Source organism: Microcaecilia unicolor, chromosome 1 (genome assembly GCF_901765095.1).
Source record: "Microcaecilia unicolor chromosome 1, aMicUni1.1, whole genome shotgun sequence".
NCBI lineage: Eukaryota > Metazoa > Chordata > Amphibia > Gymnophiona > Siphonopidae > Microcaecilia > Microcaecilia unicolor.
The window spans coordinates 39262107-39275322 of NC_044031.1; the positions used below are offsets into that span (position 1 = coordinate 39262107).

Sequence of the window (13216 nt, forward strand, 5' to 3'; positions counted from 1 at the left end):
CCTCTTACCAGTTGTTGCAGCCGTCATCTCGCAGGACACTCTCACCAGGGAGATACCTGTCTCCAGTCAACATATCCAGGCAGGTGCAGTCCTCTCTCTCCACACATGCAGTGCCATTCTCGTTCAATACCTGCCCGCTGCTGCAGTAACAGCCAGGCTCACAGCTCCAGACACAGTGCTGAAATCGGAGAGAAGTCACATGGAGAGAAGTGAGTATATCACACTGAAGAAAGACCTCGTCAACCTTCCGAGATAGTGGTAAGATCAAAGAGAGGCCATGGGGAGAAAACTAACCTACGACATCCCCTACTTTCTCTCACAGTGCTGAAATCATCGAGGAGGGAAGCACTGGGCAATATGGCAGAGCAGAGCACAGAGGATCTGACAAAGGTCACTTACTGAGATATCATCACAGGACCTTGGACACGAGGGCCCACAGTTGCTGTACACAGAGCCTGCAATGTCCAAGCAGTTCATCACTGTTAGAACGAGAAAGGGGAGGCCATGTAAGAAAGAAAGCATACTAAAGAAACATCCGAAACAGCAGCACAAAGGATAGATAAAACATTTTTCTCCAGAAATACTAAATGGAGATAAAGCAGCTAGGCTGTTCACCCACAAACTTATTTGACTGAACGAGTCCCCTACATCAGAGGTATCCAATGTGCAGCCCTCTTGAGATTTTTTTTGTTTTATTTTCTTGCATTTCAAAAACAAAAATAATACAAGTGTAATAACCTTCTTGGAAAGTAGTAACAGAACATAAAATAAATGCAGAATAAACATTCAAAGGAAAAGTCTTTCTTCGGATTTCTACTCAGTCCTCAATTTAAAAGGAGAGCGTGTCAAACATAATTCCATGCAACCAAAACTAAGGAAACAAAGACATACTCCCCAATATTTAAAAGAACCTAACTGGCACTCAACCTGCTATCCAGGAATATTCAGTGAAAGATAGCCAATTATCTCCCGCTGAATATTGTTATTTATTTATTTTATTTATTTATTGCATTTGTTTCCCACATTTTCCCACCTATTTGCAGGCTCAAAGTGGCTTACAGAGTTTAGTTATGACATAGTAATTCCAGGATATCAGATACAATTGGTAATGTACAAAGATTAGGTAAGGGAAGAGAGAAGGAAGGTATTAGGCAGGGTAGTATAGAAGGTAGACTTTAATAGTTGAATGGGTTGATGTGTAGTTTGTAAGGCTATGGGTTATCTTTGTAGGCCTTGTTGAAGAGATAAGTCTTCAGAGATTTGCGAAAGTTAGTTATTTCGTCAATAGTTTTCAGGGCTGTAGGTAGTGCATTCCACAACTACGTGCTCATGTAAGAGAAGGTGGTGGCGGGTATCAGCTTGTATTTCAGTCATTTACAGCTGGGGAAGTGCAGATTGAGAAATTTGCGGGCTGATCTTATGCCGTTTCTGGGAGGCAGGTCCACGAGGTTTAGCATATAAATTGGGGCGTCTGCGTGAATGATTTTGTGTACAATCATGCAGATCTTGAACGCAATGCGTTTCTTGAGTGGGAGCCAGTGAAGTTTCTCTCTTAAGTGTTTTGCACTTTCATATTTAGTTTTTCCAAATATGAGTCTAGCTGCGGTATTCTGTGCTGTTTGGAGTTTTTTGATAGTCTGTTCTTTGCAGCCAGCGTATAGTGTGTTGCAGTAGTCCAAATGACTTATTACTATTGACTGTACCAGGGTTCGGAAGATGTATCTCGGGAAGAAAGGTTTTACTCTTTTGAGTTTCCACATGGAGTGGAACATCTTTTTCATCGTATTCTTCACATGGGCATCGAGTGTGAGGTTTCGATCGATGGTAATTCCAAGAATTTTCAGATTTTGTGAGACGGGTAGAGAACAGTATGGTGTGGTTATGGTGGAGTAGTTGTTTGTGTTGTGCTGTGAGTACAAGACATTGTGTTTTTTCTGCGTTGAGTTTTAGTTGGAATGCATCCGCCCAGGAGTGCATGGTTTGGAGGCTTTGGTTGATCTCGTTGGTGATTTCGTTTAGATCATGTTTGAATGGGATGTAAATTGTGACATCGTCTGCGTATATGTAGGGGTTGAGGTTTTGATTGGCTAGAAGTTTGGCTAGAGGTATCACCATTAGGTTAGTGCTTAGTGGATAGCTGGTTAAATCAGACAATATAAATGGCTATACACTAATATTCAGCGCATTGACGGCTAATTTTGGCGGACAAATTAGGCAGCCGAAATAACAGGCCTATCTTTGGCTGGTTTAAACTTAACCAGCCAGTGCTGAATATCGGCTTGCCTGTTTAAATTTAAACTGGCCAAAAAACACCTGGATAATCTATGCCGGTCACCAGAAACCGCCTGACATTCAATATCCGGGCTTGACCGCAGGAGTTAGCCGGGCTCCCTCCCGCAGTCTAAATATCAGGCCCATAATTCCCAGGCATTGTAATATATCGAGGAGATCAACTCTATCCCTAAGTAGAGGTAACAGGAAGTGAAGAAGCCATGGGAGCAGATTGTTTCCCAGCGAGGAAAACGGTTAATTGTTGAGGATCATAAAAATATATTTAGAGCCTTGCCTTCTGACCACACATTTACATAGGTAGTTCAACCAAAATCGAGTTCCTAACTGAAGAACTCTTGGCCTTAACAATAAAAATTATTTCCTTCTTTTCTGAGTATTTTTTGCTACATCAGGGAAAACATTAATTTTCATGTCCATAAATTTTTTATTTCTCCTCCTAAAGAACAGCTTTAAGATCTAGTCTCTGATTCCAACACAAAATCTGCTATTAAAGTTCCCGTTTGCAGAGTGGGGTGGGGATTAGGTTTATGGTAACGCTCACCCTAATGCATGGCCTGGAGTCATAAGAGTCTAGACACAGGCCGTCAGTGTCATACCTTTAATGGATACTTGGATGAGTGGTAGTGGGATGGTAACAAAATTGGGATCATAGGTTCCTATGGCGCTTTGTTTATTGTTCTCTTATCATCATTTTACTGCACTGTATATGATCGCGTTACCTGGTTTTCTTGTCTAGATGATTGCTGTATGATGTTCTTTTGATCCCGAATAAAAAACATTTAAATATAAAGTACCTGTTTGCATAGTTGGATCACCAGAAGTGTCTAATATATCTAAATGGCTTAATGCAGTGGTTCTCAAACTTGGTCCTGGAGGCACCCCAGCCAGTCAGGTTTTCAGGATATCCACAATGAATATTCATGAGAGAGATTTGCAAGCACTGCCTCCACTGCAAAGCGGCCCCAGCACCATTACCTCCCGCACCAGATCATGCACTCCACTAAGGACTAGGTCTAGAATTTTTCCTTCTCTCGTCGGCTCCTGTACCAGCTGCTCCATAAAGCTGTCCTTGATTTCATCAAGGGATTTTACCTCCCTAGCGTGCACCGATGTTACATTTACCCAGTCAATATCGGGGTAATTGAAATCACCCATTATTATTGTGTTGCCCAGTTTGTTTGCGTTCCTAATTTCCTTTAACATTTCTGCATCCGTCTGTTCATCCTGGCCAGGCGGACGGTAGTACACTCCTATCACTATCTTTTTCCCCTTTACACATGGAATTTCAATGCACAGTGATTCCAAGAAGTGTTTTGTTTCCTGCAGAATTTTCAATCTATTTGATTCAAGGCTCTCGTTAATATACAATGCTACCCCTCCACCAATTTGATCCACCCTATCACTAGAATTTGTACCCCGGTATGACAGTGTCCCACTGATTATCCTAAACTAGATCCTGCAGTACCTGCTAGATTCTATTTGTTAATGCTGTGGTACAAAGTTTTTGAAACTAAATGGAAAAGACTATGGAGATTAGTTGATAAAATTTGCTTTTTATATTTTTATTTTGCCTAACACTAACCTACGATTCCTCCTTTAAACCCCAATCTTTAAGTTTCCAAAGCACAAAGCAAAATAGCTTTCCATGTGTCCTTAAGTGCTCTTGTGAAAACTCATTAATACAATATGTAATCCACCATTATAATGGGGATTACTAGGGTTAAGTATGTAGAGCCTTCTGGGAGAAGAGAGTGACTTTGAGGGTGGACAGTGAATGACATGGGGGGGGGGGGGGTACTAGAGAGATGATAAACATTAGTGGTGAGCTGTAAACAGGGTTCTTGGTTGCCTGTACCTTGCCGGGACCCTTGGAGGCTTATTTTCGAAAGAGAAAAACGCCCAAATTCCGACCTAAATCGGGAGATGGACGTCTTTCTCTTGTGGGTGCCCAAATCGGTATAATCAAAAGCCGATTTTGGGCGTTTCCAACTGCACTCCGTCGTGGGAACGCATAAAGTTGACGGGGGCGTGTCGGGGGCGTGGTGAAGGCGGGACTGAGGCGTGGTTATCGGCTGAGCAGAGATGTGCGTGCTCGGCCGATAATGGAAAAAAGAAAGGCGTTTTCAGAGAGAATTTAGGTCACTTTTGTTGGACCCGTTTTTTTCACGAACAGGTCCCAGAAAAGTGCCCTAAATGACCAGATGACCACCGGAGGGAACCGGGGATGACCTCCCCTGACTCCCCCAGTGGTCACTAACCCCCTCCCACCAAAAAAAACTGAATGTTAAACACTTTTTTCCCAACTTGTAAGCCAGCCTCAAATGTCATCCCCAGCTCCATGACAGCAGTATGCAGGTCCCCAAAGTAATTTTAGTTTAGTTAGTGCTGTGCGGGACCCATGCAGAGAGGAAAAATCGGAAGAAAAAAAAAAAAACAAGCAAGTGCAGTCAGGGATGTCTAAATTACCAGGATAGTAAAAGGGGGAATCGAACCAGCAACCTTCTGATTGCAAGCGCAGTGCTCTAGCCAGTGCACCACTGATTAGATGTCCTTCCCTTTCCATTAAGTCCCTCCAAATTTCTATAAAAATCAAATCCTTAGAGTACAGAGTACAGAGTGGTTCTTTGGAGCGAGGACGCTTGCTTTCCCAGACTGGCAGAACACTCTTAGAAAGCCCCATTGCCCGGATCTCTACTCCAGACCCTGACCTACTCCCAAGTGCGAATGGAGAATTAAGAGAGTGAGTGGAAGAGTGAAAACTGTATGTGTCCCAGTCTGCGGAGTGCTCCAAACCCGAGAGACTGAGCTAGTGGTGGAGGTAGCAAGACCCAGGTTACAAATATTTAGTAATGCATAATGTATGGGGCTCTAGTTTGTGTTACCAAATGACAAACTTCATTTTGTGTGTGTTGCATCCATTTTTCATATGGAATTGAAAAAAATACAAATTAAAACCAAAGAAAGCTTAGTATCATTTTGTGGTGCTCCTTTCATTTGCAAAAAAATACAACACAAAGATCGTTCCAAATATATACCCCACATGTACAACAAGAAAACATTCATTGGTCTTCTATCTTACTCTTTGTGTGGGTAAATCTCATTTGTTGGAATGGTCCACCCTTGGCATCCTTGTCAATGTTTATAGTTGGAGTGGAGGAGTGGCCTAGTGGTTAGGGTGGTGGACTTTGGTCCTGAGGAACTGAGTTCAATTCCTGGCACAGACAGCTCCTTGTGACTCTGGGCAAGTCACTTAACCTTCCATTGCCTACTGCATTGAGCCTGCCATGAGTGGGAAAGCCACAAGATACTGAAAATGTTTTCACAACAGTGCCCCTCAAAATTTTAAACCCAGTAAGCTCAAGAGACTTCCTCAAGGTCACAGATTAACAAGTGGGGAATGGAGCTACACTCCACAGGCTCACTGCTCTGTGCTTGCCTTTGACCTCCTTTCTGGTCTCCTCTTTTTCTTCCATTACCTGGGCACTCCAGGTGACATGCCTCCATGTTCACACCAGAACCTTCGCAGTAATCTCCATCTCCCAGAGGGGCCGGATTATCACAGCTCCGTATCCTGGTCCGCACCCCCTCCCCACAGGTTTTGCTGCATCCCGTCCAGGGACCCCACTCGCTCCAGTTACCATTTCCTGTCAGAAGGATAACACAAAGTGGTGATGGCAGAGAGAAGGGAAGGAGGAGGAAGGACAGGAGGTAAAAGAGAGAGAAGAAAAGCTAGGAAAATGAAAGCAATTCCAAGCACTGCCTTCAGGAAGCAGCAGAAAGAATAGGCAGGAAGTACAGACAGGAATTTTGCTGGGCAGGAACTACAGACAGGAATTTTGCTGGTCAGTAACTGAAAGGATTGAAGAGATAACATTTTCAATGGGAATATTCTACAACATATTAGCACTGCTGTTTTCTTGAGACCTGTCAGTCAATATGACTCCTCATATGGTTAGCTCATCTTCCCAGACAAGTGCAACTCATGAAAAATATTGTTGAGTATCCAAAAACAACTTTTATACACAAATCGGATACTGCCACTGTTATTCGAAATAAATCTTATTTAACCAACTGAAGTGGCCAAAAGACATTCAACAGTTGCTATTTGTGTTATATAAATGGAGGAAAAAAGCCTCTGTATTCCCACTTCAGAACATAATCACGTTTGTTAAACCGGGGTGGAATCTTCATAGGCTAAAAAACCTCCAATTGAAACTTTAATAAACAAAAAATCACATCAAACGAACACTTATCTTTAGTGTCGCCAATGCAGTTGCAATTTGGTTTTAAGCAAAACTGCACAGCACAATAAGCAGATTCACATCGCAGCATGAGGTTGTTCCCTTGACAAAGCCTGTGACGGCGAAACGGGACCCCGTCAGGCGCACAAGAGTGAAATTGCAACTGCATTGGAGACACTAAAGATAAGTGTTCGTTTGATGTGATTTCTTGTTTATTAAAGTTTCAATTGGAGGTTTTTTAGCCTATGAAGATTCCACCCCGGTTTAACAAACGTGATTATGTTCTGAAGCGGGAATACAGAGGCTTTTTTCCTCCATTTATATAACACAAATAGCAACTGTTGAATGTCTTTTGGCCACTTCGGTTGGTTAAATGAGTATCCAAAAACACCAGAGCAAACTGAGTTTTCAGGTTTTGTTGTATATATATAATGTTTTAATAAATAAATATTAACCATTTTCCATTCATTCTGGCATCTCCAAAGGCTGTTGTTGAATCAGGAGAATAAGCACTATGAATGCTTAAATACTTGCCTCTAGGTATGATAGGTACTTTAAGAGAATCATCCTAGAGTTTGGCAGGTATCTGGGAGCTGGGGGGAGGGGTGGATGGGAAGAAAGAAAGAGAGGTCAAGGACTTACTGCTGCAGAGCTGAATATTACAGGGTTGGTTTTCATGGTCTGGGCCGAAGCATGGCTTTCCACTCCCAGATGGAGGAGGGTCAGTACAGAATCGATACCGGCTCTGCAGTCCAATTCCACAGGTGGCTGAACACTGACTCCAAGGTGTCCATTCTGACCAATTCCCATTCACTAGTGAGAAATCCAACATAAGAATTAGAGATGCGTCCCATTTGTTCATATTCTATTCTCTCACAGTAACGATGGGCTACAACAAATTTGGCACATCAAAAGATTGGTGGTTTCTTTATCTGAAGGGATCAGCAAAGCAGAGAGATATTTAGTCCTGGAGGTGAGAGGTATTCCATGTCCACTGAGATGTCACCTTGGGCCCAATCGACTACATGAACTGCTCAATCACTGTTTTAAGAACCCAGCAACCAGGAAAGAGCTTAGAACCTAACCATCAACAACCAACTACACTAACAGCACCAAAGTTTGAAAAGATTTGATCCCCTATGAGAATTAAGGCTTCGTTGATAGAGCTTAGGCTATAACCCACTAGAGAAAGAAGATTCTTTTTAAAGTAAGATAGTAGATGATCGCAGATCAAGGCCTGAACAGTCCATCCAATCTGCCCAACAGTCACACTTATCAATTCATGATTAAACCAACAATGAATGAATGTGGTATAAAATGCATATACTTGATCCTGATCTTTGCCATTTTCAGGACATCCCAACCACTGTTCCCTCTAAGCTGAGTGGAAGTCCTCCATCTACAGTCCTGCCAGTAGGGGGTGCTGCTTCACTATCACATTTTCAATGTGAGGGATAGGCAAGCTCTGCAGGACTTCAGGGAACCTGCCTGTTCCTAGCAACTGAAAAAACAAGCACCACCCCTTACTAGCAGAAATGCAGTTGGAGGGCTTTTGCTCAGCTTAGAAGGAACAGTGATCCCCAACTACTGGAGTTGCCATCAAAGTCCTCTCCAGTACATCCTTATCTGTCTTGCCGTACATGAAACACAGTGTCGAAATCTGCCCGAAACTGGCCTTAGTTCCTCACATCTGGAGTCGCCATCTAAGTACCACTCAACACATCAACATGCATGCAGTCATTTATGTTTTGTTTTTATACCATCCTCTTTCTAATTAGGGATCCTCTGTTCATCACATACTTTTTGAATTTTGTCACCATTTTTGTCTCCACCACCTCCCTCAGAAGGACACATCAGGCATCGGCCGCCCTCTTTGTGAAAATGTATTTCCTGACAATTCTCCTAAGTTTACCACCTGGCAACCTCAATTCATGTCCTCTAGTTTTACTGTTTCCCCATCTCTGGAACAGATTTGTTTTATATATTAATACCTATCAACTATTTAAATGTCTGTATCATATCTCCCCTTGACCCTTAAGGTTGGCATCCAATCCTGGTTTTACCCCATGGCAAAAGGATTTGTAGTCTTGCTTTTCTTAGGGAAATCAATGGGAAATCAGAACTACAACTACCCAGTCATGCAGTGGGGAAAAACCAGATCTGGATTAGCGTCTCTTGAAAAAAAAAAAAAAAAAGAGCTATTGGCAGCCCTGTCTTCGGGTCTGTCCAAACTCACCATCACAAGGCAGCTGTGAGCAGTTGGAAATTCTTCCAGAGAGACAAGAACTGGGGAGATAAAAACAAAATCAGGGTTTAATGTAAAACAGTAGGACAAAGAAAGCAGAGGAATTTTTTTTTTTTTTTCAAGATTTTTTTTATTGATTTTAGTACAATGTAAATAGTACATAACATTAACCAAAAGAAATAAAGATGCATTATGGAGATATATAATGGATTATAGTGTGCCAAGGAATTATATAATTATAGTTATAATAGTAATATAAGATAGGTAGTTATCATTTATGTAGTTTCATTTGTAATGGAATCAAGATAGGAAGCAATTGGAGACCATACAGTATTTGTTTTAATTATTGATCCTGTGAATGTGGCGGAAGCCAATTCTAGCTTGTGGTACATTAGAACAGATTGCCACCAGAAATGTTCATTTAATACTGAAGAGGTTTTCCAATTATTTAGAATCATACGTTGTGCTATAGTAACTAATATGTCAAACAATTTGTAATTATTGGGAGACAACGTGAATTCGAAAGCAGAGGAATTTGAATGTTTTCTCTGCATGAAAACTCTGACTCAGTATAGCAGGATCATAAGTCATCAATGTTTGAGCTGATGATACAATGAAAACCTTAAGAAAGCAAACAGAATGTTAGGAATTATTAGGAAAGGAATGGAAAACAACGAGAATGTTATAATATGTTTGTATCACTCCATGGTCCCACCGCACCTCGAATATTGTGTGCAATTCTGGTCACAGCATCTCAAAAAAGATATAGTAGAATTAGAAAAGGTACAGAGAAAGGTGATGAAAGTGATAAAGGGGATGGTACGAGTTCCCTATGAGGAAAGGCTAAAGCAGCTAGGGCTCTTCAGCTTGGAGAAGAGACGGCTAAGGGGAGATATGATAGAGGTTTATAAAATACTGAGTGGAATGGAATGGGTAGATGTGAATCACTTGTTTACCCTTTCTAAAAATACTAGGACTGGGGCACACGCAATGAAGCTACTAAGTAGTAAATTTAAAACAAACTAGAGAAAATATTTCTTCACTTAATGTGTAATTAAGCTCTGAAATTCATTGCTAGAGAATGTGGTAAAAACAGTTAGCTTATCGGGGTTTAAAAAAAGGTTTGGATAATTTCCTAACAGAAAAGTCCATAAGCCATTATTAAGATGGACTTGGGAAAATCCTCTGCTTATTTCTAGGATAAGCAGCATAAAATCTGTTTTACAGTTCTGGATTCTTGCCAGGTACTTGTGACCTGGATTGGCCACTGTTAGAAGCAGGATACTGGGCTTGATGAACCTTTGGTCTGTCCCAGGATGGCAACCCTTATGTTCTTATATTCTTATGAGTGTTGCAGCAGCTTGTGTAAAATGAGTATATCTAATATAATAAAACGCACCGTGAACGTTCTAATGAGGACAACGTTCTGAAGCCATCTGACGTCACTCCCTGGCTGTAGGGTTCGTGGCGTTCGTGGTGTGAAGCCACCCAGCCGTCTCTGCCCCGCCCTCGCGTCAAACGTCATGATGTCGAGGGCGGAAACAAAAACAAACAAATCCGGCAGCGCAGCGTCAGGGAAGGAGGCGGCGCTCCCGACGTCTCCAGCCTTCCCTTCGCTGTGTTCCGCCTTCTTCTGACGTCATCCTTGACGTCAGAAGAAGGCGGAACACAGCGAAGGAAAGGCTGGAGACGTCGGGAGCGCCGCCTCCTTCCCTGACGCTGCGCTGCCGGAACCGCCACGGAGGTAAATTTAAAAAGAAGAAGAAAAAAAAAATAGAAATAGGGGAGAGAGAAGAGAATGGGCAGTAAAGTTGAACAATGGGAGCGGGAGGGCAGGGGAGAAACGACAGCATGGATGCGAAGGGGGGAGAGAAGAGGGCGGGCCAGGCTGGGATATGGGAGAGAGAGGAGCATGGATGCGAGGGGGGGTCATGGAAGGGAGAGAGGGGACTTGCTGGAAAAGGATGAATGGAGGCGGCAGGGGACAGAGGAGAATGGATGGGCATGGATTGGGAGGGCAGGGCTCAGGGAGAGAGGGGAATTGCTGGAAAGGGATGAATGGAGGGGGCAGGGGACAGAGGAGCATGGATGGGCATGGATTGGGAGGGCAGGGCTCAGGGAGAGAGGGGAATTGCTGGATAGGGATGAATGGAGGGGACAGATGACCATGGATGGATATGGATTGCAGGGCAGGGCTCAGGGAGAGAGGGGAATTGCTGGATAGGGATGAATGGAGGGAGCAGGTGACAGAGGAGCATGGATGGGCATGGATTGGGAGGGCAGGGCTCAGGGAGAGAGGGGAATTGCTGGAAAGGGATGAATGGAGGGGGCAGGGGACAGAGGAGCATGGATGGGCATGGATTGGGAGGGCAGGGCTCAGGGAGAGAGAGGAATTGCTGGATAGGGATGAATGGAGGGGACAGATGGGCATGGATGGATATGGATTGCAGGGCTCAGGGAGAGAGGGGAATTGCTGGATAGGGATGAATGGAGGGGATGGATGGATATGGATTGCAGGGCAGGGCTCAGGGAGAGAGGGGAATTGCTGGATAGGGATGAATGGAGGGGACAGGTGACAGATGGGCATGGATTGGGAGGGCAGGGCTCACACTCTCTCATATACAATGTCTTTCTGACTCTCATTCTCACACACTTTGTCTCACACTGTATCACATTCACACTCTATGTGCCACACAGTCACTCACACACTCGCTTGGTCTCATGCACTCACTCTCACAGAGAATCTGTGTCTCACACACACTCTCTCTCTCGCCCACACACACACACACACTCTCTCTCACACTGTGTCTAACATACACACTTGCACACACTCACATTCTCACACACACACTCTCTCACAAACACACTCACACCCAGACTCACTCTCTCTCTCACACACACACACTCACACTTTCACTCTGACTCTCAAACAGTCACTCTCACATACACTCTCCCAAACATACACACTCCGAGGAAAACCTTGCTAGCGCCCGTTTCATTTGTGTCAGAAACGGGCCTTTTTTACTAGTAAGAACGTAAGAGCAGCCATACTGGGTCAGACCAATGGTTCATCTAGGCCAGTATCCTGTTTCCAACAGTGGCTAATCCAGGTCACAAGTACCTGTCAGAAACCCAAATTGTGGCAACATTCCATGCTACCAATCCCAGGGCAAGCAGTTGCTTCCCCATGACTGTCTCAATAGCAGACCATGGACTTTTCCTCCAGGAACTTGTCCAAACCTTTTTTAAACCCAGAAACGCTAACCGCCATTACTACATCCTCTGGCAAAGAGTTTCAGAGATTACCTATTCGTTAACTATTCGTTGAGTGAAAAAAATATTTCCTTTTATTTGTTTTAAAAGTATTTCCATGTAACTTCCTTGACTGTGCCCTAGTCTTTGTACTTTTGGAACGAGTACAAAATCAATTTACTTCTACTTGTTCTACACTACTCAGGATTTTGTAGACCTCAATCATATCTCCACTCATCCCTTTTCCAAGCTGAATAGCCCTAACCTTTTTAGCCTTTCCTCATATGAGCGGAGTTCCATCCCCTTTATGATCTTGGTCGCTCTTCTTTGAACCTTTTCTAATTCCACTATATCTTTTTTGAGATATGGCAACCAGAACTGAACGCAGTACTCAAGGTGAGGTCAAACCATGGAGTGATACAGAGGCATTATAGTATTTTAAATCTTATTCACCATCCCTTTCCTAATAATTCCTAGCATCCTGTTTGCTTTTTTAGCCACCACCACACATTGAGCAGAAGATTTCAGTGTATTATCTACAACTACACCTAGATCTTCTTCTTGGGTGTTGACCCTAAGGTGGATCCTAGCATCATGTAACTATGATTCGGATTATTCTTTCCAATGTGCATCACCTTGCATTTGTCTACATTAAATTTCATCTGCCATTTGGATGCCCAGTCTTCAAATTTCCTAAGGTCTTCCTGCAATATTTCACAGTCCATATGTGTTTTAACAACCTTGAATAGTTTTGTGTCATCTGCAAATTTAATCACCTCACTCGTCATTCGGATTTCAATATCATTTATAAATATGTTAAATAACACCGGTCCTAGTACTGATCCCTGCGACACTCCACTGTTCACCCTCCTCCATTCAGAGAAATGACCATTTAACCCTACTCTCTGTTTTATGTCCAATAACCAATTCCTAATCCACACCAGAATATTGCCTCCTATCCTATGAGTAATTTTCTCAGGAGTCTCATGAGGATTGTCAAAAGCTTTCTGAAAATCTAGAAACACTACATCAACTGACTCACCTTTAGCCATGTGTTTATTCACGCCTTCAAAAAAATGAAACAAAATGATGAGGCAAGACTTCCTTGGCTGAACCCATGCTGGCTCTGTCCTATTAAACCATGTTTGTCTATGTGTTCTGTAATCTTATTCTTTATAATTGTTTC

General features: G+C 42.9%; 1 protein-coding gene across 1 annotated transcript in view; it reads right to left on the reverse strand.

Annotated features, from left to right (window-relative positions):
- Nucleotides 1-13216, reverse strand: part of LOC115465678 (SCO-spondin-like) — a 537587-nt gene that overhangs the window by 204308 nt on the left and 320063 nt on the right. The window contains exons 69-74 of the mRNA XM_030196374.1: nt 8770-8819; nt 7176-7346; nt 5769-5936; nt 4995-5003; nt 400-479; nt 9-178 (exon numbers count right to left, since the gene is read on the reverse strand). Coding sequence (XP_030052234.1) covers nt 9-178; nt 400-479; nt 4995-5003; nt 5769-5936; nt 7176-7346; nt 8770-8819 — 648 coding nt within the window. The remainder of the gene's footprint in view (nt 1-8; nt 179-399; nt 480-4994; nt 5004-5768; nt 5937-7175; nt 7347-8769; nt 8820-13216) is intronic.